This window comes from Pantherophis guttatus, chromosome 7, assembly GCF_059756535.1.
Source record: "Pantherophis guttatus breed Tessera chromosome 7, ASM5975653v1, whole genome shotgun sequence".
NCBI lineage: Eukaryota > Metazoa > Chordata > Lepidosauria > Squamata > Colubridae > Pantherophis > Pantherophis guttatus.
Window position 1 is genome coordinate 69,164,177 of NC_142069.1, and position 26,599 is coordinate 69,190,775.

A 26,599-nucleotide genomic window follows, 5' to 3' on the forward strand; every position below is an offset into this window, starting at 1 on the left:
TCAAAAGACACAATCTAGTGATTCTTTCGTTAATGGTATGTTTTGTCAAAATCCTCAATGCAAGTTGCTATAAAGTATGGACAGAAAAAGCCTTACCATTGCCAAAAGGACTAGTTATGCATTAGCACATTAGCTCTTTTTGATTTCATACACAATATTGGAAGTGAACAGGCCACTATCAACTAAAAAATTGACTTGACCCTTACAATAAGGTCTTTGCTCTTCTTTGTTCTTTTAATTTCAAATATAGAGGTTTTTAATGTTTGTTACTAGAAAAGATGTATTTTCAATATATTCTTGAAAACTGTGCTACAAACCTAAAATTTCTATAAAAAAGGAGACAAAAGTTTATTGATTAAACCCAATTCTAGAGTTAGGTTCATAATAAGACTCCATATTGATCTGTGGGTATGATGCTAACATAATCAGTCACATTTAGAAATTTAGCCCCAGATCATATTGATCCATGTCAAGTCCAACTTTCAGATGCATTTGCAGATGGAAGAATTATTTAATTCAAACTGAAGGATCTACAGCATCATATCCTGAAAAGATGCAGAAACTAATTCATATCACTTGGCTCTGCATTGTCAAAGCAAGAGTCACATTCATGTGACAGATTTAACAAGGTACATATAGCAAATAAACTGTGTGATAACACATTGATAGTTTATGCTATGAGATTATAATCTACAGATAACAGAAGCAAGTTTTTACAGAGTTTTTGAAATAATACTTCCACCACTCCTCAAGCCTAAGATATATTCATGTATGTAATTAAATGACTATTTAATAACCAAGCATAAAAAATATAAATTTTAGATATAGCTAGAAGGTCTAAGATTTTCCTGAAGTAGAAAGGGATTTGAATTAGTCTTTACTAGATTGACATTTTTTAACCACATTGTGATGTAGCATATATAGCAGTTTGCTACTAATTTCATATATGTAAAACATTTCTGATTAGCAAAGGATATGGGAAAAATTGTTACAGTTATGGCTTACTGTAATCATATGATGATACAGAAAAGGAAAAGAAAGACAATGGTGGTTTTTTTTCTTTCCTTATCATGCACATAAATTACAGCCAGATATTTCAACATAATTGCAGCCTTGATATTTCATATTATCATTCTTTATCTCTTAAAAAGACGAAATGCAAATTAGTTTATGTATGTTCATTAACTTTTTTGAAATAGATTAGAGCTGGAAGAGACCTTGGAGGTCTTCTAGTCCAGCCCCCTGCTCAAGCAGGAGAACCAATACCATTTCAGACAAGTGACTGTTGGGTCTCCTTAAAAACCTCCAGTGATGGAGCGCCCAATGATTTCTGAAGGCAAGCTGTTCCACTGGTTAATTGTCCTCACTGTTAGGAAGTTTCTCCTTAATTCCAGATTGCTTCTCTCTTTGATTAGTTTCCAACAAGTGTACTTTTATATATTGCTATACCATTCAAACCTTATTTGGTAGTATAGACCCTTGAACTTATAGTGGAGTTATATCAACATAAATTGATGTCACATTGCTGCACTACCCTGTGATAATTGATCTTGAGTTTCATTTGGATAAATACTGAACAGTCTGCTATTCCTAACAAGAGCAGAAAGAATCCTATCCAAACTTAGGTTTTTTTTAGGAGATACTGTTAAAATTGTAAAAGTAAATTGGGAAATTGGGAAACAGAGATGGGAAATGGTTTATAAAATGTTATTGTTATTTTCCTTAGCTGTCTTCATATAACACAAAGGAAACAGAAAAATAGCTACTAGAATATTTTATTAAAACAGAGGACTCGTCTTTGCTGCATTTCTGCCATTGAATGATCACCCATTTGTACTATGTTCAATCAAAAAACAGTTACAGGAAGTACAATGGAAAGGGAATTTGATAAAACAGAAAATTATCCTGTAGCTATTGTCAAGCAACTAGACATAGATGGGATGCAGCAGGAAGACAAGGAAAATGATAGTAACCCTTAGGTTGATACCTGCCAAGCAGAACCACATATTTTACTGTCACATTTTATACTTAAGGAGTGCATGTCTCTTCTTAGCCTTAGGAGAAAGCTGCCAGTATTTCTTTATGGAAAGTTGGAGAATGAAACCAGGCATGCCATTCCTAAGGCTGCCTCTCATTTTCGACTTTTAAAAATAGGTATCATTTGTATAAGGAAATCCATAAACATAAATGTGAGTGGCATCGTCTTTCACAAGTACTGTCTCCTATAAATGTTAAAGTATTGCTAAACACAAAGTAGGCCAAGAGCCTAAAAGGATGGCATAAATATAGGAAAATGTATTATTTGCAAATTACAATAGAAAGAGGTATTATTAAATAGGAATTAGTTAGCTAACATAGTTGAAATGGCACTTATATGCTTACTTTCTGGCTATTTCTTTCAGCCAAAAGGGTTGTGAGTCATTGTTTCTATTATATTATCTGCTATAGTTGATTTTTTTTCAGCGTATGAGCCACTTCAATTGCCATAAAGTTGATAAAAATCATATAATTAATAAAAGAACTATTAGAAATACTCCTATGAAACTGGCAGTAATGATGAAAACATCAGTAATAAAATTAACCCACTCTCCTGAATAAAAGGCAATTACAGCAAACCAACTTTTCTTGCTTGATGGAACAACCAGGTTTTAACCAGCTTTTAAAAGCCCAAAGGAGCCAGTTGCAGATCAAGTGGTGTGCTATTTCAAAAGATAGGAACACCCACAAGCCAAGTGGCAACTAATACTGCTCTTTGAATCAAGGTGTTACATCCATTAGTATTTGAGCTGCAGTATTCTAGACCAGCTGCAGTTTCAATAGCAGTCCCATGTGAAGTTCATTGCAATAGTCCAGTTAAGACAGTGGTTCTCAACCTTCCTAATGCCGCGACCCTTTAATACAGTTCCTCATGTTGTGGTGACCCCCAACCAAGGGTGGGTTCTAATTTTTTTTACTACCGGTTCTGTGGGCGTGGCTTATTTTGTGGGTGTGGCTTGGAGGTCATGTGACTGGGTGGGCGTGGCTAGCTGGTCATGTGACCGGGTGGCCATGGCTATGTGTATAGGGACTACTCAGAGGGCTGAAAAAAGTCATTTCTGACAGGTCCTTGCACTTTTGACTGGTCCTCACACTTATGACCATCCTCACATTTATGCATGTGCAGCATTCTTAACAACCATGTCACTCATTTCACAACTGCTTCTCTTCAACATGGTATAAGATAGGGCAAAAAACGTAAAATGTGAGGACAATTGTAAATTCGAGGACTGGTCAAAAGTGCGAGGACCAGTCAAAAATAACTTTTTCAGCCCTCTGAATAGTCCATGTGGAAAAAAGGACTACCCAGAGGGTTGAAAAAAGTGATTTCTGACAGGTCCTCGCACTTTTGACCAGTCTTCACACTTATGACTGGTCATCATTTATGCCCATTGTAGCATTCTTAACAACCGTGTCACTCATTTCACAACTGCTTCTCTTCACCATGGTGACAAGATAGGGCAAAAACATAAAATGTGAGGACAGTCGTAAGTTCAAGGACTGGTCAAAAGTGCGAGGACCAGTCAAAAATAACTTTTTCAGCCCTCTGAGTAGTCCATATGCATAAAAGGATACAGCAATAGAGAGGGATGAAGGTAGGGAAGGGAAATTAGAGTAGGAGTGAGGGTAAGAGAGGGAGGAAGAGAGGAGGAGAAGGAGAAAGGAAGAGGAAGTAGGGAGGAGAAGAAGAGGGGGGGGAAGAGAAAGTAAGAAGGAAAGAAAAAAGAGAGGTGGTAGGTTTGAGGAGAAAGATTGCTATGCAAAAAAAAAAAGATGAAAGGGAAGAAAGCCAACCCCAAACAAATATAAAGATATTAAGATAAAGAATGAATTGTTAAACTTTAAAGAATAAAAGAGAACAAATATGAATAAATAGCAATAATTAGAAACACACATACAAACATACAATGTATTTTCTTTGAACAGAATATTTGGCTGGTTCACAAATTTAAACAGTGTTTAGTCATTTCAATTAAATTTACAATTTCTATATTTCCTTTTTGCCATATTTATTCCTCATCTATTTTTTAAAAAAACCAATATTACCCTTCATCCTCATCTCTAATCTTAATCAAATTCAATTTTTCCCTTCTATTCTATATTATACCCCTTCCCATTGTCATCTATTTTTATATCCATCCTCACATTGGTTAATTATGTAATTATGTAATAGTTGTTTAATACAAATTCAACATTTTAATATAAACCAATTGTTATATAACTATCTTTTTTGTATATTAATCAATATGAACATGAATATTCCAATTATTTCCATGCAATCCAATTTCTTACAAATCAATTAATTATATTTACCAATAATAATAAACCAAATAATTTCCCCCATATATTCCTCCAATCCACAACTTAACCAATTAATAGTATCTCAATTATTAAAATTCCCTAGTTAAATAGAGCTTTTTTTCTTTTGTGTTTTAAAATCTTGAACTCTCCCCTTTTGCCCTAAATTTCCCATTGTTTGCAGTTTTGCACCTACCTTTTTTGGTGAGGAAAAAGAAAAAGAAATCTCTCTGCCTCATTTTGTCATGTTGCAGCCTGCTTACTTTCAATTTCGCTTTTTCAGCATAGCTGGGGGAAAAAAAATCTGCTCCAGGAATTTACCTCTTTGCAGCTAGCTCTTTGAAGCCCCGCGGCAAGAATTTAATTTTTTTTTTCCCTCTAGCCATCAGCTGGGACTCTGGAGGCAGCAATAGATTGGGAGTGGGCGGGGTAAGCGAACAGAGGCAGAGGGTGAGGGTGAGTGAAGGCGTGGAGGGAGGGGCGAGAGAGGGCTTTGGAGACCCCTGTGAAATGGCCATTCGACCCCCAAAGGGGTCGCGACCCCCAGGTTGAGAACCGCTGAGTTAAGAGGTATCTAAAGCATGAGTAACAGTAATTAATGCCAGCTAGGAAAATAGCAATTGCTGCACTAGATGAAGCTGAGTGAAGGCTCTATTTGCTATAGAAACTTGAAGGACCACCAAAATTGCAAACTGAATCTGCTACGGTAGGGAAGTGTAGCTTCATTTAGAATTAATGGAGGAATATCATCAGAAGTAGGTGAGCTTCAATCCACAACCTCTTGCTGGAATTAAGCCTTAACTCTTGTTCCTTATACAAACTTAGATGGTGTTAGGCTTCTGGACAGCACTTTGGCAGCATCAATAATCTGGTCAAGGGCCAAGATATATAGTTGGGCATAATTGGCATACTGATGTAGCCTGAACCATTTTCTCCCCAACCTTTCCCCAAAAGGGATAGCTAGAGACTTCAGTAGTGAAGACAGTACATTAGAATTCCCATCTGGTCTTTAGAGTCCAACTTTCCACCCTGTCTTTAGAATCCAGCTTTACTAGCAGGGCTTCACATCTCGTTAACTGCAGTAAAATATCCTTTGATATCAATTACCACACTACCTCCTCTTCCCTGAGTTTACAGCTTCAAATTCCTGGCCAGGAAGAGAACTGAAAATTTTCCTCCAATAAGAATTTATGAAGGGATGTAAACTTGTGCTCTTCTTGTTCAAAATTATTTCATCAAATCAATGATGCAGCTGAGTCATGAATACCCGATTGAAGCTATTTGTTATAAAATCAGTGCAAACCCTGCAAGAAAAATAATCCCTAAAAACTGTTTCCACGAGAATCTGTACTGAATTCTAATGATACCAATTACATATTTTAAAAAGTAACACAACAGCAATAATGAGCTACAAGTCAGGTTTTTAAATGGTTATTAATAATATAAATTTTCAAGAACAGTCAAATTAAATGCTGATTAATTATACAATTGAAATCTCATAAATTAAAAACAATGTAAACTTACTCTGTGATAAATCTGTGTGAGTATTACTTCCTTTTGGATTCATCTTCTGTGCTTGACCTACAGGAACTGGCTTGTAAGATTGACCAGTAGCTCTGTACATTGCTTGGACCCACAGGATCCGATCTTGTTCATCATCACTGGCAAATATCACTATGTCACCTTCTTTGACAGCATTGAAGAACATCTGACCACCTTGCAGGCCTGCAGATTTATAAGAACTCAGGATTCAGTCAAGTTAACTGACATGAAATTAAGTTTTCTCTTTTCCCTACCTCCTTAACTAATAACTGGATTTATAGTCTACCTTTCAATCTAAAAAGAGAACTTAAAGTGACTAAATTAATAAAAACATAATTAAAGGCACAGTTAAAATGTAAAAAAAAATCATTAAAATCACTCAAGCTAAATTGAATAGATAGATCTTGATGTCTCTGCTGCAACCAGAAAAAATGGAGGACAATTTCAATGGGAGTAATATTATACCGCTTGGAAGACATGCAGAAGAATGCCTAGTCCTGTCTACCCAAGAGATGGCATATTGAGCAGAAGCATCTTTAACAGTGTCTCTCAGATAGCTCTTAAAAAGAACATTTATATTCTTCTGCAAGAGATTTCCCAGGTCCAGTGTGATTGGAGTGAGGAGAAACAAACCAGGGGTGAAATCCAGCAGGTTCTGACAGGTTCTGAAGAACCGATAGTGGAAATTTTGAGTAGTTCGGAGAACCGGCAAATACCACCTCTGGCTGGCCCCAGAGTGGGGTGGGAATGGAGATTTTGCAATATCCTTCCCCCAGGAGTGGGGAGGGAATGGAGATTTTGCAGTATCCTTCCTTTGCCATGCCCACCAAGCCACACCACGCCCACCAAGCCACGCCCACAGAACCGGTAGTAAAAAAATTTGGATTCCACCACTGAAACAAACTCATGCTCACCTCAAACCCCAGTGACAAGAGAAAATTCATCTATGCTGAAGACATTTCTAGTTACAGCTTTACCTTTGTGTTAGATATGTAGACAAATAATCAAAATGACACTTTGATCCTTGCATGTATATTACTGGATTGTGCTCCCACTTAAATAAATTTCTCCAATTAACCAACTTTTCTTGAAACTTTCCGTCCCTAAGCACTTTTCTGTACTAATTAACAGGTTGGGTGAGTTCTTGTTAAAGAAAGCAAAAAAGGAAAAAAAAATCTATGATGGCCATTATACAAAATTGGTTACATGATAGCAGTACCATTTACATAGATGCATCTAGTTTGCATTTGATATCATTTCAGGAGGAAGAGCACTATAAAATCAGAATCAAAAGCTCATCCTCATATTTAAAGGAAATATTTCTTTTCAATTAATATCAGTTCATGATATCAATGTCTTTAATAGCATTAAAATAATGTATGGCAGGGGTGAAATGCTCCTGGTTCGGATCGGATCGCCCGATCCGGTAGCGATGGAGGCGGGTGGTTCGGAGAACCGGTAGCAAAAATCCCTGCGCCCCCCCTCCCCATGCCTAGCTGAGCTGAGCAATCATCAGAGGCTTTTTTTTTAACTTTTAAAAGCATTTTTTCTACAACCTCTTCAGCCAAAAAAATGCTTTCAAAAGTAAAAAAAAAAAGCCTCTGATGATCGCGCAGCTCAGTTGGGATTGTCAGAGGCTTTTAAAAGCATTTTTTCTACAACCTCTTTGGCCGAAGAGATTGTAGAAAAAATGCTTTGAAAAGTTAAAAAAAACAGTTGGCCACGCTCACCCGGTCACATTATCCCCCCCAAGCCACGCCCACAGAACCGGTAGTAACAAATGTTACATTTCACCACTGATGTATAGCCTGGCAATTCATATCTGCAATGAGATGGAGATGTTTCTGATATGTTAGAATGTGATGTAAAAATGTAACCTGGCCTAAAATAGTCTTTCTCTCTCTTCCTATCTACCTACTTACTTGATAGGATTGTATGAAAAGATAAAACAAGCCGTCTTTCCTAATTTCTCTGCAATCAGACATTTGAACTCATTTTGCAGAATACCTGGATGGGGTGCTGTATAATCCACAGTGTATCCTTCAAGTTGCATTAACTCCTGAGGCTCTGATTTTTTCTCTCTGTAGCTGCACATGGCAAATGTATATTGGCTAACCTAGGTGAAAGTTAAAGAGAAGCCCTGAATTAGCTATACGTGTTATATTGACATTTAGCTCTTAGTTCAGTGGGACATGGGCAATAAACTAACTGCTAACAATGGGAGTTATAAATAACCTCCCATTTGGCTTAGAACAAATATGTCAACTGTACATTAACAACTTGAAATTCACAATAATAACTGCTTTACAAAATACACTTAGATATCAAGATAATACCACTAATCTACTTGTATACTACAAGTCTACAGCAATCATTGTGCAATCATTGTGAAATTGTAATTTGAAAAATAAAAGCACCTTTTTTATCCGACTATCACCAGTAGCCATCTTGAGAATCAATGCTAAATTGAAAATTTAATCATTACTCTGTACATTCCCATCAATACATTTTTTAAAACAGGTATATGTAAGGCATTTTTTCATCTACCTTGAACACTGAGTGTCCTTCTATCTGACACTAGTACACATATCTTTACCTTGAAACCTAGAGCACACAAAAGTTTGAGAGCATATCAGGCTTCACACAGTATCTAACACATTGTACCTTTGCAATGGTTGGAGGAAAGCAGGCCCTATTTTCCCCCCTAGGTGGGAGAATATGCACATGCAACATTATAAGCCGATATCTTTATATCAGATTAACTCCCCACTGCAAATAAGACAGAAATGTTTGGCTTCACCCACTTGGGGGATTCTGGGGGCCACACATGAGGTGCTAGTGTGCCCAATGAAGCTTCTGGGCACACTTTACAAATCCAACCAAAACAGTCAAGAAAGGTATCCAGAAAATAATTGGCTCTTCAATTCTGTGTCATTGTTGAGAAAAGTAATAGTTTTGAATATGCCATTTGCACTTGACTCCAAGTTTTTGATTACTGTAGTCAGGTATAAGATTACAAAAGGTGCAAAGTGATCACCATAATCAGACAAAAGGTTAAGTAGACAAATTCAACCATTTAATGCTAACTGATCTAAATGGCTTTTTAAAGTTGCTGGATGGGGTTATTTATTATGAAATCCACAGTTCATCTGCCACTTAATAACCCTGCAACATAAAGTATAAATTTAGCACAACTCTTGCACTGTCAACAGTGCAGGAATTATGAAAGGGATGACAAAATACCCATCTGTCAGTACTATTCTTTATAGGCATTCTACACTAGGTCTATTCATAAAGCTAAAGTGGTCAATTGGATTGTGCACTTCAAACTGCAGGTGAAGGAAACAACATCAACAACTTAGTACACAATTATATGTGTGGAATCAGGGGAATGGAGAGGCATCTCTTTCAACTAGATAAGACTGCCGTTGGCCTCATCTAAACTTTTCTGAGAAACAGAAAACAAAAGAAGAAAATTGAAGAAGAAAATCTCAAGTGTTTAAGATTAGAAATGGACAGATATCAATATGAATTCAAAAGTGACATGATAAACATCACATAGACTATGCTAATCTATGCTTATATGAGTACTATTTGGTTTATGCATAGTACTATTAATCTGTCTGACAGAAAACTGTAGGTAGTAGTATTTGTGGATAGCCTAGCTTGGCCAATGATCACAAATACTACAAATGAATTTTAATGTTTTTAGTTTCCTGCATATTACATAAAAGCATGAAATTGTACCTGTACTCTTTTATGTATTATATTCACATTGGTCTTTTCATATTTTAGATACTGTGTTTTCCCGAAAATAAGACCCGGTCTTATATTTTCTTGAACCCCGAAATAAGCGCTTGGCCTTATTTTTGGGGAGGTCTTATTATTTTGGGGCATGTGGAGGAAACCAGAGGAAACGGCGGGGACCGGCTGCGCATGGGTTTAAATATTTTCAGGGAGGGCTTATTTTCGGGGTGGGTGGGTAGGTGGTTATTTTAGTGCATGCGCTCAAAAGCCCAATTGGGCTTATTATCAGGGGATCTCTTATTTTGGGGGAAACAAATATATATTTGTTTTCTGAGGTTTTCGCGGGTGTTTGTATGTAGGTCTTTGGTTATTCGGGTTTTCTCCCGCGTAAAATTGGAGGTATCTTGGCAACGTTTTGACGAAGTCTCATTCATCATCTTCAGGCTGGTGTTTTCGGCTTCGTGCTTCTAGGAGTGTGTGTGTGATCGCAGCTGTTTCTTCCTTTCAACTGCCAGTGGGGGTGTGAACTGATTGGGTGGGAGCTTGGCTGTGTTCTGATTTGGGTGGAGGTGTGTTCTGATTGGATGGGGGGTTGGCTGTGCTCTGATTGGCTGGGTGTGTGTTCTGTTTAGGTGGGGGCTTGGTTGTGCTCGGGTTAGTTTGAGTAGCAGGGGGATTTGAGCTGGTGAGCTGTGTTGCTGTTGTTTGGCTTCGTGTTCGTGGCCGTGCCACCTCTTCATGGTGGGTGTCAGTCTGCTTCATGTATGGATTGGAGGGGTTTAAAGTGGCTAATGATGCAGCTGTGGTCTGGCTTCTGGTCCGTGGTCGTGCCTCATCATCAGTGTGGGTTTGAGTCTGCTTTCTGCGTGGATGTGGGGTGGTTACATCCTGTGTGGCTCTCGTGAGTGTGAGTCTGGTGTCATTCTTTGTGTTAGGGACTCGTTTGTCAATAAGGGCGGGTTTCCAAATGTATCATCTTGAGATGATATCCCCTTTTAGGGATATGTTCACAATTACACGGGAAGAAACCCGAAATATTATTTATTTATTTATTTATTTATTTATTTATTTATATATATATATATATATATATATATATATATATATATATATATATATATGTATGTAGGTCTTTGGTTATTCGGGTCTTCTCCCACGTAAAATTGGAAGTGTCTTGGCGACGTTTCGACGAAGTCTCATTCGTCATCTTCAGGCTGGTGTTCTCGGCTTCGTGCTTCCAGGAGCAATGTGAGATCGCAGCTGTCTCTTCCTTTTAACTGCTAGTGGAGGTGTGAGCTGATTGGGTGGGAACTTGGCTGTGTTCTGATGGGGTGGAGGTGTGTTCTGATTGGTTAGGGGCTTGGCTGTGCTCTGATTGGCTGGGGTTGTGTTCTGTTTGGGTGGGGGCTTGGTTGTGCTCAGCTTAGTCTGAGTTGCAGGGGGATTTGAGCTGGTGAGCTGCGTTGTTGTTGTTTGGCTTCGTGTTTGTGGCCGTGCGAGCTCTTCATGGTGGGTGTCAGTCTGCTTCATGTATGGATTGGAGGGGTTTAAAGTGGCTAATGATGCAGCTGCGGTCTGGCTTCTGGTCCTTGGTCGTGGCTCATTATCAGTGTGGGTTTGAGTCTGCTTTCTGCGTGGATGTGTGGTGGTGACATCAGGTGTGGCACTCGTGAGTGTGGGTCTGGTGTCATTCGTCGTGTTAGGGACTCGTTTGTCAATAAGGGCGGGTTTCCAAATGGCTGGTAGGCGGGAGGTATCGTCTCGTTTGTTCATGCTGTGTGGGCGTTTTTCTATCTCAATGGCTTCTCTGATTATTCTGTTGTTAAAGTGTTCAGTTTTGGCGATAGTTCTGGTCTTTTTAAAGTCAATATCATGTCCTGTGGCTTTAAGGTGTTGGACCAGGGAAGAAGTTGGTTCCTCTTTTCTGACTGAGTTCTTGTGTTCTTCTATGCGTGCACTTATTCGTCTGTTGGTTTGTCCGATGTATGTGGTGGGGCAGGCGGTGCATGGGATTTCATGCACAAACGCTTAGCTGACGAACAACACCTAAAAACTGAACTACACACCCTCACTAACGTACTCACATCCAATGGATTCCAAAGAAATAAGATCACCAACCTAATCCAAAAAGAAACCCCCACTAAAATCCAAGACAGAGAACAAGAAAACGGCAAGGCCCTCCTCCCATACATAAAAGGCACCACAGACAGAATAAGCAAAATCCTCCACAAACATAACATCAAGACAGCATTCTGCACAAACCGAAAAATATCCACCATCCTAAGGAACCCCAAAGACAAAATTGAGTTAGAAAATCAAGGAGTATATGAAATCCCATGCACCGCCTGCCCCACCACATACATCGGACAAACCAACAGACGAATAAGTGCACGCATAGAAGAACACAAGAACTCAGTCAGAAAAGAGGAACCAACTTCTTCCCTGGTCCAACACCTTAAAGCCACAGGACATGATATTGACTTTAAAAAGACCAGAACTATCGCCAAAACTGAACACTTTAACAACAGAATAATCAGAGAAGCCATTGAGATAGAAAAACGCCCACACAGCATGAACAAACGAGACGATACCTCCCGCCTACCAGCCATTTGGAAACCCGCCCTTATTGACAAACGAGTCCCTAACACGACGAATGACACCAGACCCACACTCACGAGTGCCACACCTGATGTCACCACCACACATCCACGCAGAAAGCAGACTCAAACCCACACTGATAATGAGCCACGACCAAGGACCAGAAGCCAGACCGCAGCTGCATCATTAGCCACTTTAAACCCCTCCAATCCATACATGAAGCAGACTGACACCCACCATGAAGAGCTCGCACGGCCACAAACACGAAGCCAAACAACAACAACGCAGCTCACCAGCTCAAATCCCCCTGCAACTCAGACTAAGCTGAGCACAACCAAGCCCCCACCCAAACAGAACACAACCCCAGCCAATCAGAGCACAGCCAAGCCCCTAACCAATCGGAACACACCTCCACCCCATCAGAACACAGCCAAGTTCCCACCCAATCAGCTCACACCTCCACTAGCAGTTAAAAGGAAGAGACAGCTGCGATCTCACATTGCTCCTGGAAGAAAAACACACATTATGTCTGTGGCAACAGAGAGGGGCAAAAGCTAATTTTTAATTTACAAAGCAGTTGTGGAAATTGGATAAAAATCTTCGGTGAAAGTCTTCCACCATGTTCTGAAAGATCTCTGGGGATGGCCTAATAAATTATGAAAATTATCTTTCCTTATAAGCATGCATGAATATGGGGAAACCCAGCTGAGAAATGAACCCTCATTGCCATTACCTTGCCATAACAGGTTGCTTGAAACCATTCATCTGCCAGTCAGAATACTTTGAGTAAAGACCCAATGTCATATTGCAGAATTTTTGGGATGTAGTTTTAGCTTTCTCCGACATCATGCCTCTGTAGTTTTATAGATTTGTCAACTGAAAGGATGCCGAGGAAACCCAACAGAGTGCTATAACTAATGAATGGCTCTCTCTTCACTCACAAGAGAGTGATAGGGATGGGCTGATACAAACAATCTTACTTTATTCTCCCTGTCCTTGATTAGATGTGAGCATTTATACACTTGGCAATTAGACAAGGGCAATGCCACAGTGGTTATGAACACATCTGACTACCAAACCAAATTAACCAACCTACTCCAAGACTCCATATACAAAGCCCTAAACACAGACCCCACCACCTACCTGGAAAAAACCACCAGATCCAAAATAAAAGCCTCCCCCATCAGCGAAGAGATTCAGCAAAGAATTATTCCCAGAGAGAAATCATCCAGATGCCCTAAGCTTTATAGTCTCCCCAAGATACACAAAGAAGGAACCCCACTTAGACCCATAGTCAGCTCCATAGGCTCACCTCTACAAAACCTAGCCAAATTTCTCGCCAAACAACTACAACCCTATGCAGAATCCATCACCTCATACGTAAAAAACTCATTCCAGTTCATAGACATCATAAAGCAACAAAACTTACAGCCCAGTGACCTACTCGTGAGCTTCGATGTCATATCCCTCTTCACCCAAGTATCAATCAAAGAAGCCTTGACAGTTATCCAAAACAAACATAACCCCCCCAAGCACATCTTAGATCTGACCAACCACTGCCTATCCAACACATACTTCATCTATAATGGACAGAAATACAAACAAACAGAAGGAGCACCCATGGGATCACCCCTCTCACCTGTCATTGCCAACCTCTATATGGAATACTTTGAAACCTAAGCTCTAGAAAAATCTGATCACAAACCCAAACTCTGGCTCAGATATGTGGACGACACCTTCATAATCTGGCCACATGGGAAAGAAAAACTGGACAACTTCCTCACACACCTCAACAGCCTACACCCCAAAATACAGTTCACCATGGAAACAGAAGTGAACAACCAACTTCCCTTCCTGGATGTCTTAGTCTACAGAAAATCCAATGGCTCCCTAGGACACACTATCTACCAGAAGAAAACACACACAAACCGCTATCTGCACGCACTCTCACACCACCACCCTGCCCAGATCAACTCTGTAGCCAAGACACTCATTTCCAGAACAAAATGCTTAGCTGACGAACAACACCTAAAAACCGAACTACACACTCTCACTAACGTACTAACATCCAATGGATTCCAAAGAAATAAGATCACCAACCTAATCCAAAAAGAAACCCCCACTAAAATCCAAGACAGAGAACAAGAAAACGGCAAAGCCCTCCTCCCATACATAAAAGGCACCACAGACAGAATAAGCAAAATCCTCCACAAACATAACATCAAGACAGCATTCTGCACAAACCGAAAAATATCCACCATCCTAAGGAACCCCAAAGACAAAATTGAGTTAGAAAATCAAGGAGTATATGAAATCCCATGCACCGCCTGCCCCACCACATACATCGGACAAACCAACAGACAAATAAGTGCACGCATAGAAGAACACAAGAACTCAGTCAGAAAAGAGGAACCAACTTCTTCCCTGGTCCAACACCTTAAAGCCACAGGACATGATATTGACTTTAAAAAGACCAGAACTATCGCCAAAACTGAACACTTTAACAACAGAATAATCAGAGAAGCCATCGAGATAGAAAAACGCCCACACAGCATGAACAAACGAGACGACACCTCCCGCCTACCAGCCATTTGGAAACCCGCCCTTATTGACAAATGAGTCCCTAACACGACGAATGACACCAGACCCACACTCACGAGAGCCACACAGGATGTCACCACCACACATCCACGCAGAAAGCAGACTCAAACCCACACTGATAATGAGCCACGACCAAGGACCAGAAGCCAGACCGCAGCTGCATCATTAGCCACTTTAAACCCCTCCAATCCATACATGAAGCAGACTGACACCCACCATGAACAGCTCGCACGGCCACAAACACGAAGCCGAACAACAACGCAGCTCACCAGCTCAAATCCCCCTGCAACTCAGACTAAGCTGAGCACAACCAAGCCCCCACCCAAACAGAACACACCCCCAGCCAATCAGAGCACAACCAACCCCCCATCCAATCAGAGCACAGCCAAGCCTCTAACCAATCAGAACACACCTCCACCCAATCAGAACACAGCCAAGTTCCCACCCAATCAGCTCACACCCCCACTAGCAGTTAAAAGGAAGAGACAGCTGCGATCTCACATTGCTCCTGGAAGCACGAAGCCGAGAGCACCAGCCTGAAGATGACGAATGAGACTTCGTCGAAACGTCGCCAAGACACTTCCAATTTTACGTGGGAGAAGACCCAAATAAATAATACTTTTCTAGTCAGGGTTTTTTTCTTACGTAGCTCAAGATGTTTGTATAGCCATAGTGGGGTGATATCTCAAATCACCACTTTCAGGCTTTATCAGACATTTTGTGTTGTCTGTTGTGAGACTTAAGGGAGACTGGGATAGTACTATTTCTGTCTTATGAGACTTCATCGGCCAGCCACACCCTTATTTTATGACTCCTCCCTGTAAAGGTCAAATATTTATTTTTATTTTGTTCTTTTAATTCATAAGTTCATATGTATAATACTTTTCTAGTCAGGGTTTTTTTTCTTACGTAGCTCAAGATGTTTGTATATATATATGTATATGTATTTGTAGATGTTTATGTATGTATATATACACACACACACACACACACACATACTGCTTGTACACAAATATATATAGCTTAACAGCATCTCTTGAAATGATGTTGAAATTAAACAAGAAAGAAGCATCACTAACCTGCACAAGAACAAAGTAGCGCTTTTTCCACCTTTTCCAAACTTTTTGTCCAAGGGCATATAAATATCTGTTAAATGCGAAGACAAATCATTCTCAATTAAAAATCTTACAATGAAATGGCCACAAATGAACATTAATGAAACAAAGTCTTAGAAGAATTACATTCCTGAATTTACTTATCCTTAACATATAGATGGATACATTTTGATTTATTCATTATTAGTACTACTAACCTTTTATATAGGGAGCATGTAACATAAATCATCTTAGTCATAATTCAAAACAGTCTTGAAAGGTAAATCGGTGTTATACTGTATACTTCACATGAAAATTGAGAGTTAGAAACTAAGGCAACCCTATTAGTTTATAGCAGAGGCAAGATTTGAAATTGAGGTTTTCCAGCTCATAGTTAGTGTGGGGTTTCAGGAAGAAATCTGTGAGTTTATAGTAGTTGCCTTTCAGAATGTTATTGAATTTTCAATCAATCTTCTCCAATCTGGGGCAGGGGTAAAATGCTCCCGGTTCGGACCGGATAGCTCGATCCGATAGCGATGGAGGCGGGTGGTTCGGAGAACTGGTAGCAAAAATCCCTGCCCCCCGCCATTGTCCAGCTGAGACGCGCAATCATCAGAGGCTTTTTTTTAATTTTTAAAAGCATTTTTCTACAACCTCTTTGGCCGAAAAAATGCTTTTAAAAGTAAAAAAAAAAGCCTCTGATGATCGCACGGCTCAGCTGGGATCATCAGAGGCTTTAAAAAAAAAAGCTTCTGCCGATCAGGCAAGTCAGCTGGGATCGTCAGAGGCTTTTTTTTTTTAAAAAAAGAAAGCCTCTGCTGATCAGGCAAGTCAGCTGGGATCGTCAGAGGCTTTTAAAGGCATTTTTTTTACAACCTCTTCAGCTGAAGAGCTTTTTAAAAGTTAAAAAAAAAAAGTTGGCCACCCCCCCCCAGCCACGCCCACAGAACCGGTAGAAACAAATTTTACATTTCACCACTGATCTGGGGCCATGTAGAATTGTTGGGGCTACAACTCCAAAGACTTCTAGGAAAGGCAATTTCAATATGTCTAGATGATCACAGGTTGAAAAAGCCAAGAACTAAAGATAGCTTACTAAGGTTTTATGGCTGATATATAATAACATCTGAGAGCAAACATTAGAGCAGATTTTTGATTGCAGCATATTTGCAGGATCTCAAAAAATATGTAACTCAGTTAAACAATTGTTATGAAGATGGCAAGAGGATATATCCATACATCAACACTTGCTTCCTCCTTAACTTGCTTCTACTGGATGAGCCCAGAAAGCACCAACAGATAATATGAGGGTACCTGCACTGGATCCAAATAATTTTTCTCTGCTTTGGAACTTAATATTACACATTTCTAAAGCATGTTTTCCCCTCAAATACACTAACTTTTTCAGCAAACTCTGAATCATTGTATGAAATATATTTATTTTATTTGCATACATACTCAATCACTCTGCTTAGAGCTCCATAGCTAAGAATTTGTTGATTAAATAGTGATTGAGTTACTGTATTGTGCTAAGCCATTAATTCGCGGAGTACATAATTGATTATCTGTATTAGTGTCTCTTAATACAACAATCTATTCTAGATACTTCTACAATGCTTATCTTAAAAGAAGTAATAAAGTTTTCCCTGTCTATGGATATACTACATTCTGACAAAACATATACCTAAAACAGGAGTCGGTGACTTACAACCTCTAGGAACTTGGGACTTTTAGATTAAATTTTAGTATTTAAATTACCTGAAGTAGGTAATTTAAGAAAGCTTAAATGCAACTTCTAATACAGGCATACCAATGAGAGAGAGAGGGAGAGTGGGAGAGAGGAGACTATCTTTATAAACTCTACTTTCCCAAATCCCAGCTATCTGTATTATGATATGGACACCCATCTCACTATTAAGAGTGACTCTTATCTTGTTTATAGCTTTCAGCCTTGTCAAAAATGTTAATGCTTCCCTTGATCATTATAAGGTGACCCACCATTTCTCTAAGGCAGTATTATGCCCCTAATTGAAAAGTTATCCTTACAAGTGAAGAAAGATGAAATTGACTTAAACATGGAATGATATTAAGAAAATTTTGGCTTCACCAACAGACATGAGAGGGTAGCAGAAGCCATTGTGATCAGACCTTGTGAGTAAATCTTGAATTGGAAGCTCATCCAACCACCCAATGGAAAAGTTGCCAGTTTTCTGACAAGGGTCAGAAATCAATGAACAGATGGATGTTTGAGTACCTGGAGAAGCATCCCATATATGTAAGACTACTTAGGAGAATGCTATGATCACTGCCAGCTGAGAGCTTCCTGTAAGGTCCTACTTGAGTGCAAAACATTTTTCTATAGAAACCCAATCCTGTATTCTTTATACTCCATTTTAAATTATGCCCTGCAAATCTCTTGTTCTTTCTAGATCTTGCTTGGTTTAGTGAACTTTGTCTGCTGGAAGGGAATTTATTCCCTTGAACTTAAACTTGTATTTATAATTACATCTTTGATTGCTGAATGTATAACTGCTATACTAACTGATTCAAACCCAAGGGGGCCATGACAGTTACATACAGTTCTTTGACAGTTCTTTGACAGTGAAGGCAATGATTTATGCTCTCAATATCACTGATCTCTTGGTTAGATAGAAATACTTTTAAAAATGTTGTCTAGTGTGCAGGTAGTATAAAATTCCTACAAAAGAAGAACAAAAGAATATGTTTTCACACAGTTTCATAGCAGAACTGAGATTCCTACAAATGATAAATGTTGCCAAATACAAAACACACGTATGAAAATGGCAGCCACAAACACTTTGGGGTTGAAGATTGGCCATCTTTAACTTGATACTGAATAGTATAAGAGCCCATAGAATGGAGGAGGGGAGGTGAATTGGGTAAATGTTTGCAATTTAGGCCAAAGATGCTACCAGGACTTGCTACTATAGGAAGGGAGGTAAGGAATGTACCTCTGTGTTCCTATAATGTGCATACCAGAATTGGACTATCTAAGCAAGAAAAATAGAAGAATATTTTAGGTATAATTTTACAAAAGTCAAACCTCTGACTGGAAATTTAAATTTGAATGTAGTTGGTATATTAATTTCTTGCCTACTCCCAGATCCAATGAAATCACAGGATTTGTTTATGGGGAGAAAGTCTCAGGTTTCCCATTTTCTGACTTTCAGCACCACATAGTTACAGTTTGTAAAGTAACACAACTGAACCGGAACATATAACAAGCACGAGTGAAGCAGAACAGAGAACAACGAAACCCCTCTGACAGTCGCTTAAATAGTGAGCTGCCAGATGGCGCAACCAATCCGGGGGCCGGCAATTCCTGCTACTTCTTGTTGCTAGCAGCTGCGCCAATCATCACCCGTCAGCAATATAGTCTAGCCGAGGGAAGTCGCAAGTGTGAGGACTCAACATTCCTTCCCACCCGCACTGCGCATGCGTAATCAGCCAAGTACACCAGACAGCGTCGGCACCGCCCAGATGGTCTCAGTTCAGGCTTGGCTGTTCCTGGAGGCGGAGCCGGAACTTCAGTCTCTGGAGTCAATGGAGTACCCAGGCCCTCCGGAGCTGGGATGTCTGGTTCAGCGACCCCCTCGGGGACCACAGGTAAGGTAATTGGCGAATCGATGGGGTGCGGGCGGTTGGAGTCTAGCTGGCTTGATTGCGTTCCTTGTGCAGCAGGTGGTGGATAATGCAGTGCTTCTGGGACCGGTCGCGGGTCGGTTGTATCGGCCACACGTCACATTAGTTGGTTAATGTGACGTCTCCACACTCTCCCATCAGTGAGTTGGACCCTATAAGAGTAGGAGCCCGTTAGTTATATTATCTGCCCCGGGAGCCACCTCTTGTCCTGGTTGAAGTTTAAAGCGAAGACCAGGTCACCGACAGCGAAAGTCCATGCGCGCAACCGTTCCCCCGGGCGCCCAGCTTGGGTGTAACTAGGGTGCAGGCGATCCAGGGTAATCCGGAGTCGCCGGCCCATAAGGAGCTCAGCGGGGCTGTGCTTAGTGGTGGCTGTGGGCGTAGTGCGTTGAGCCAACAGATATTGATATACTCTATGGTGCCAATCGGAGCCCCCCAACTGGCATAAGGCCTCTCTCGCCGACCCCATGGCCCTCTCCACCTGCCCATTAGCAGCCGGATGGGAGGGAGCCGTGCGGGCGTGGTGAATGCCCAGTTTGGCAAGGAATAGCTGAAAGGGTGCTGATGTGAACTGCGGGCCGTTATCGGTAACTATGGTGTCCGGCAGACCATGGGTCGCGAACAAACCCTCCAAAACCCTCAACACAGACTCTGTAGTGGTATTTGACATGAGTGCCATCTCTACTCACTTCGAATAAGCATCAACTGTAATTAGGAAGGTGCGGCCGAGGAAGGGCCCCGCGAGATCGAGGTGCACCCTCGCCTAGGGGGCTCTGGGAGTCTCCCACTCTTGAATAGGGGCCAAGGGCGGAGCCGGCCTAGACAGCTGGCACATGTGACACCTAGCTACCCATTCCTATATGTCCCTATCGAGGGCAGGCCACCAGACATAACCACGGCCTAAGGCCTTCATGCGCACGACGCTGGGGTGTGCATTGTGGAGGCACGACAAAACACCTTTCCTCAGGTAGGGGGGAATCACAACCCGATGGCCCCAAAGGAGGCAGCCTGCCTGTACAGACAACTCGTATTGTCTGTGGAAATAGGGCAAAAATTCGGCACCTGTGTGCGTTTGCGGCCAGCCCCTGCGAACCCAATCCAGAACCTGGTACAGCACGGGGTTGGTTGCCGAATGGGAATGCACATCCATGGCAGTCACTAAAGGAGACAGGTCATCAATCATAAGGACTGAAGCTGTGGGGGAAGGATCCTGAATTGGCAAAGGAAGGGGGCAGCGACTGAGGGCATCTGCGTGCCCGATAGCCTTCCCCAGCTTGTACTGTAGTTGGTACGAGTACGCAGCCAAAAATTCCAGCCAACGTGACATGTGTGGGGACAGGACGGGAGGTGTTTGGCAGTCGGCCGCCAGCAAACCCAACAAGGGCTTGTGGTCGGTAACAAGAAAAAAAAACCAACCATAAACGTAATCGTGGAATCTTTTGATTCCTGCTACAGCCGCCAAAGCCTCCCGATCGATTTGACTGTAATTTCTCTCTGCTGCGGATAGCGTGCGGGAGTAATAAGCGATTGGGGCCTCCACCCCATTTGGTAACAGATGACTCAAGACAGCCCCCACCCCATGGGGGAGGCATCACAAGTCAATGATAGGGGCAAGCTGTCATCATATTGCACAAGGACGGCATCCGAAGTGAACACGTCCTTAACTGCCCGAAAGGAGGTGGCCGCCTTGCGATCCCAAACCCAAGGCATTTTCTTATCCAGGAGCCTATTGAGAGGCTCTGCCAGCGATGCCTTACGAGGCAGAAAAACTGCATAAAAATTAAGGAGACTGAGGAAGGCCTGCAGTTCGGCCCTCGACGTTGGTATAGGGGCATTCTTAATGGCCGCCACTTTGGCAGGCACTGGCCGGATACTGGCTGCATCTATCAGGAACCCTAAAAATTCTACCTGCGATACCCCAATACGGCATTTCTCCGGTTTAAGTTTAAGCCCAGCCTGTTTAAAACGGGATAGAACAGCTCTCAGCTTGGCGCTGAGGTCCACCTGACCCGCAGCCGCGATCAGGACGTCATCAAAGTAGGGCACAATACCCTGTAGCCCATGGAGCAGGCACTCCATGAGGCTTTGAAAAATACCTGGGGCCACACTAACCCCAAACTGTAAGTGTGTGCATTTAAACACCCCCTGGTGAGTGACTATTGTCTGGGCCAGGGCTGTGGCCTCGTTAACGGGAAGCTGATAATACGCTTGCGTGAGATCCAGCTTCGTGAAGACCCTTCCCTGGCCCAACGAGTGCAACAAATGCTGCACTACTGGAACATGGTAATGGTTAGTCTGGAGAGCCCTATTGAGGGTCACCTTATATTCTGCACAGATCCCAATTGAACCATCTGGCTTTAGGGGAATGACTATTGGGGTCTCCCATTTTGAGTGTTCTACTGGCTGCAAGACCCCTTGTGCTATTAACTTGTCCAATTCTTGATCAACCCTGGCCCACAGTGCCAGTGGCACCCTTCGAGGCTTTAGCTGGATTGGGGCCACCTGGGGGTCTAAGTTGAAGAAGATGGGTAGCCCTGTGTATTTACCCAACTGGCCATCAAACACTTCAGTGAACTCGCGGGTCACCTCAGCTGAGACGTCCGAACCGGTCACGTGGATGCCAGACACCCCCAAATGCAGGACAGCGAACCAGTCTAACCCCAACAAGCTGGGAAGACTGTCCCTAACGACGATGAGCGGTAGTTGACCTGCAAAAGAACCATAAACATCAGAGAAAGAGCCACAGCCTAGAGTGGGGATAGGTCGACCCTGGTAATCTTTTAGTTTAAATGGGCACGGCTGCAGGCGGCGTTTGGAGAAGGATGGAACCAACGCCTTGAAGGTAGACCAGGAGATCAGAGACCGGGAGGAGCCCGTGTCGACCTCCATCTGGCAGGGAATGGACTCTAAGAGGACTTTAATGTAGATCTTGGATCCCGAGTATGGCGCGGACGCTTGGCTGACGTTCACAGCATCGATCTCAGTGTCCCGGAACAGGTCGACAGCATTCTCGCGGCAGTCAACCTGCTTTGCCTTCCGCCGCTTGAGTGCTGGCTCCCCCAGATCCTCTGGAAGCGGGAGGGACACTCGGCAGATCCTGGACAAGTGACCCCGCTTCCCACAACGATGGCAGACGGCGGACTTGAATCTGCACTCCGCACGACTATGCTGTCCGCCGCAACCCCGACAGCTGCCCTGGAACGGTTTGACAGGGGCCATTCCTCTGGGCTTCTGCATCTGAACCCTCATAGTGAATGGATTGGGCGGGCAGAGGTGGAGGAACCCAGCTAGGCTGCGAATGTTGAATTTCCGCCGACGATTGGGCCGACATCTCGGAAGCCCTGGCCTCATCCATGGCTATGGGAAGGGTTAGGTCCGAACAGGCTAACAATCTCCGCTGCAGTTTAAGATCCCGCACGCCACAGACCAGTTGGTCCAGGAGCATGTCATCAAGCTCGCGGAATTCGCAGTGGAGGGCGGCCGTCCGCAGAGAAGCCATGTACTCATTCACAGACTCTCCAGCCCTCTGAGACCTCTGATGAAATGCGTGGCGCCAGGCTATCTTAGATGGAGTGGGAGAATAGTGGTTCTTTAATTTCGCCAGCAGCGTCTCCCAAGGCACAGAGAAAACCGGTTGCGGGGCAGCCAGAGCCCTGGCTGTTCCAAAAATTTCTTCTCCGCAAGAGCTCAGGAAATACCCTCTTTTCCTAGCACTAGACAAGTCAGCTAGGTCGTTGGCCTGGAGGAAGCACTCGAACTGCTCCAGGTAATCGTCCCAGGTCTCAGAAGCCGGCTCGAATGGTGTGAATGTCAGGAGAGCGAACGCCATCGTAAGGAAGAGACGGAGCGAATCCGTGAATCACTCTCACCCAATTTTCCAGCGCCTTGTTCGGTCGATAGTATTATTAGCCAATTTACACCTCAGGCACATCCCATCCTCGTCGCCAGTTGTTGTGTATTAAGAGGGAACATACATGAGGCAGGCGGCTAATAACATCTGTTTTTAATGTAACACAACTGAACCGGAACATATAACAAGCACGAGTGAGGCAAAACAGAGAACAACGAAACACCTCTGACAGTCGTTTAAATAGCGAGCTGTCAGATGGCGCAACCAATCCTGGGGCCGGCAATTCCCGTTACTTCTTGTTGCTACTGACTGCGCCAATGATCGCCCGTCAGCAAAATAGTCTAGCCGAGGGAAGTCGCAAGTGTGAGGACTCAACAAATCAGATTCTACAAAAACATTGTTTGCCATAGGGAAGTTCTTATTTGATTGTAATATTGTCCATGGGCACTCTGGACGTGGTTTGCTTTCTTTATGAAACAGGGAACTAAATGCAAAAATACATGACAAAAGGCAGTGCAATGGTTTGGAACTTCCAGTTTGCCAAATGTAAAAAACTATGTTGCTTGGTTATTGAACTTTCCAAATTCAAAAAGTATTCACTGTGCATGTGTACAGTGTTCAGAAGTGTCATATAGCAAAAAAGTGCATTTCTTTCTGGTAATCATATTGTTCCTGTGCTGTGTTGAAGTTAGAGTAATTACTGCTGCTGCTTTAGTGGCTTAGCTCAATGGCTGAACAAGGAAAGCAGCAGAATATGTGCTCAACTGTTATTTTTGCTGCTTGCTAGAGAATTTTAAACATTATTATCATTAGATTTTTATCCCACCTTTTTTATATATAACTCAAGGTGGCAAACATACAGTAGCTAATCTTCCTGCCTCTATTTCCCCCTGAACAACAGCCCCTTTAGTTGGGTTGGGCTGAGAAAGGGTGACTGGCCCAAAGCCATTCAGCTAGCATTCATACCTAAGGGAGACCTGGAATTTACAGAATTTGTAGGCTGCACTTTAACCACAAAATCAATGTGCTTCCTTTAAAAAAAAAACATCCCCATGGCCAGTTTCTCTGTAGTTGAGAAAAAAAATATATCAGGGAGAAAAAGGCTTCTTTTTAGTTCTAAAGTTATGTAAGATGCAATAAATCTTTAATTTAGTTCCATAAGAACAGAGAATGTATGAAATGTTCTGATAGAACATTTTCAATTGTGCCTTTAAAAAAAAGATCTGTTTGAATATTTATTTAAATGAATGATATATATGTGAGACAAAGCACTTAAGACTATCCTGAGGTTTCCCTGTTTGTCTTTGATGTTTATGATGGGAAAGAGAAAAGGCTAATTATTAAATAAGTGACTATATGGCATCATTATTTACTGGCTCCTAAAACAATTCACCGATGTTGTATGTGGGAGAATAATGTTAATATTTATTAATACTCCATAAGTAGGGTCTATTCTTTGTTTAAAGAAAAAATCCATCTGCATCTTGAAAATGAATTCTTTACTTTTTATAAGCTTTTATTTATCACAGTTGAAGAAAAGGTAGAAAGGAAAAAAATCAATACATATTACAGTTCTGTTCTACAAAAGGCTTTCTTAAAAAGAAGTCTAAGTCAAGGTTGAAAGAGCAATTAAAGCAGTCTCAAAATCTGGGCCATTCTGATAGAGTTCAGTTAACATGTGGCAGAAGTAATCATCCACTTGTGAAAATGATTTTCAGTTCATTCTCAAACACCTTTCAGACACTCATGATCCCATTTAACTGACAACAATAGAGTCTATCTGCGGGCATCACTGCATTCAGTGTGAGAACCAATAGGGACCAAATGCCCACAGGCACTTTCAGCCATCACAGTGTATTCTGTTCTGCCTAGCATAAAGGAAATTCTTCCTTGTTCTGCATTCCTTCTTTTATGTAACCCCACAAGATTAAGCTTTTTTCTTTTCTCTTCTTTTTTGTCCTCAGTTGAGGAGGAGAGACACAACAGATTCAAGACTACAATATGGCTAGGTCATCAGAAGCCTAGCTGAAAACATTCTCAGATTGATTTCAATACTTTTCGGTGCTCTTGAAAAAGAGCACCAAACACATCTTCACAAGAAATGGGATGGTGTGAGGAGCTAAAGAAAGAAAAGAAAACCCACATAGCCCAAACAGCTGTTACAATGATGTCTGGGGAAGACAAATATTCTGAATGCAAAGAAAGCTAAACAACAATGGAAACTATATCTATTCGCTTCAGTGAACAGAACATATATGAATAGGAAAATTGGTAGGAAGCCCCTAAAGATTTTTACACTTTCCTTCTGTCTCCCAATATACATATGGACATACTGTATCCAGAGAGAGGGGGGCATTAGGACATTGATACTGTTATTTACTGATAGCACAAGAATCTTTCATCACTTTAATAAAGACAATTGAAACAAATATTTTAAAAAATAGATAGGTTATCATGAATGAAGGCAAATATACGTGTCCCAGGATAATGTTGCAGGATCCAATCTGGGTCAGTCATGGGGACCAGAGGTTTTTATTTTTCCTAACTTTCGGACTCGTGCTGGAGCTGATCCTCAGGAAATTTCATTCTGTGTCATTCTGGTGAGAGAGAAGTTCCCTTGGGCCCCTACACAAGTTTGAAAGCTTAGAAGACTAAAAATCTCTGGTCCCAGTGACTGATTCAGATTGGATCCTGCAAGGTAGATTACATTGTGAGGCTGGGCTTTATAGTCTGAGATAGACACATAATCTAGTTTGAGAGCAAGGCTAAACAATCATTCAGGCTAGAAATGGTTCCTAGAAAAAAAGAGTGCTCTTTCTATCTAAGCAAAGTATAAATAAAGGAGGTACTGAAAAATAAGCCAGGCACCAGCCTAGATACCAGAAGACTGTTTTAGTACCGCCTTAGGTATGAAAGTTGGCTGGGTGATTTTGGACTCATCACACTCTCTCAGCCCAACTCAACCCATAGGGTCAATGAGGGGAAAATAGGAATATAAGTATGTATATTTGTGCATTGAGTTTTTTATAGAAATAATAATAAATACACATTCCAATATTGTATATAGGTGCTTAGGATAATAGTAGCCTAACAGCTGAATTTTTCTAATGATATAATATCTTTAGATAAATGACAAAAATCAAATACTTTCCCACTTTTGAGGTATTTT

The 26,599-nt window shown here is 41.6% G+C and overlaps 1 protein-coding gene across 11 annotated transcripts in view; it reads right to left on the reverse strand.

The window, feature by feature from the left end:
• CADPS2 (calcium dependent secretion activator 2) overlaps window positions 1-26,599 on the reverse strand; it is a 370,960-nt gene that overhangs the window by 140,775 nt on the left and 203,586 nt on the right. For all 11 annotated transcript variants that reach the window (XM_087874199.1, XM_034431095.3, XM_087874197.1 and 8 more), the window contains exons 9-11: window positions 15,903-15,969; window positions 7,885-7,993; window positions 5,860-6,060 (exon numbers count right to left, since the gene is read on the reverse strand). In XM_087874199.1, coding sequence (XP_087730325.1) covers window positions 5,860-6,060; window positions 7,885-7,993; window positions 15,903-15,969 — 377 coding nt within the window. The remainder of the gene's footprint in view (window positions 1-5,859; window positions 6,061-7,884; window positions 7,994-15,902; window positions 15,970-26,599) is intronic.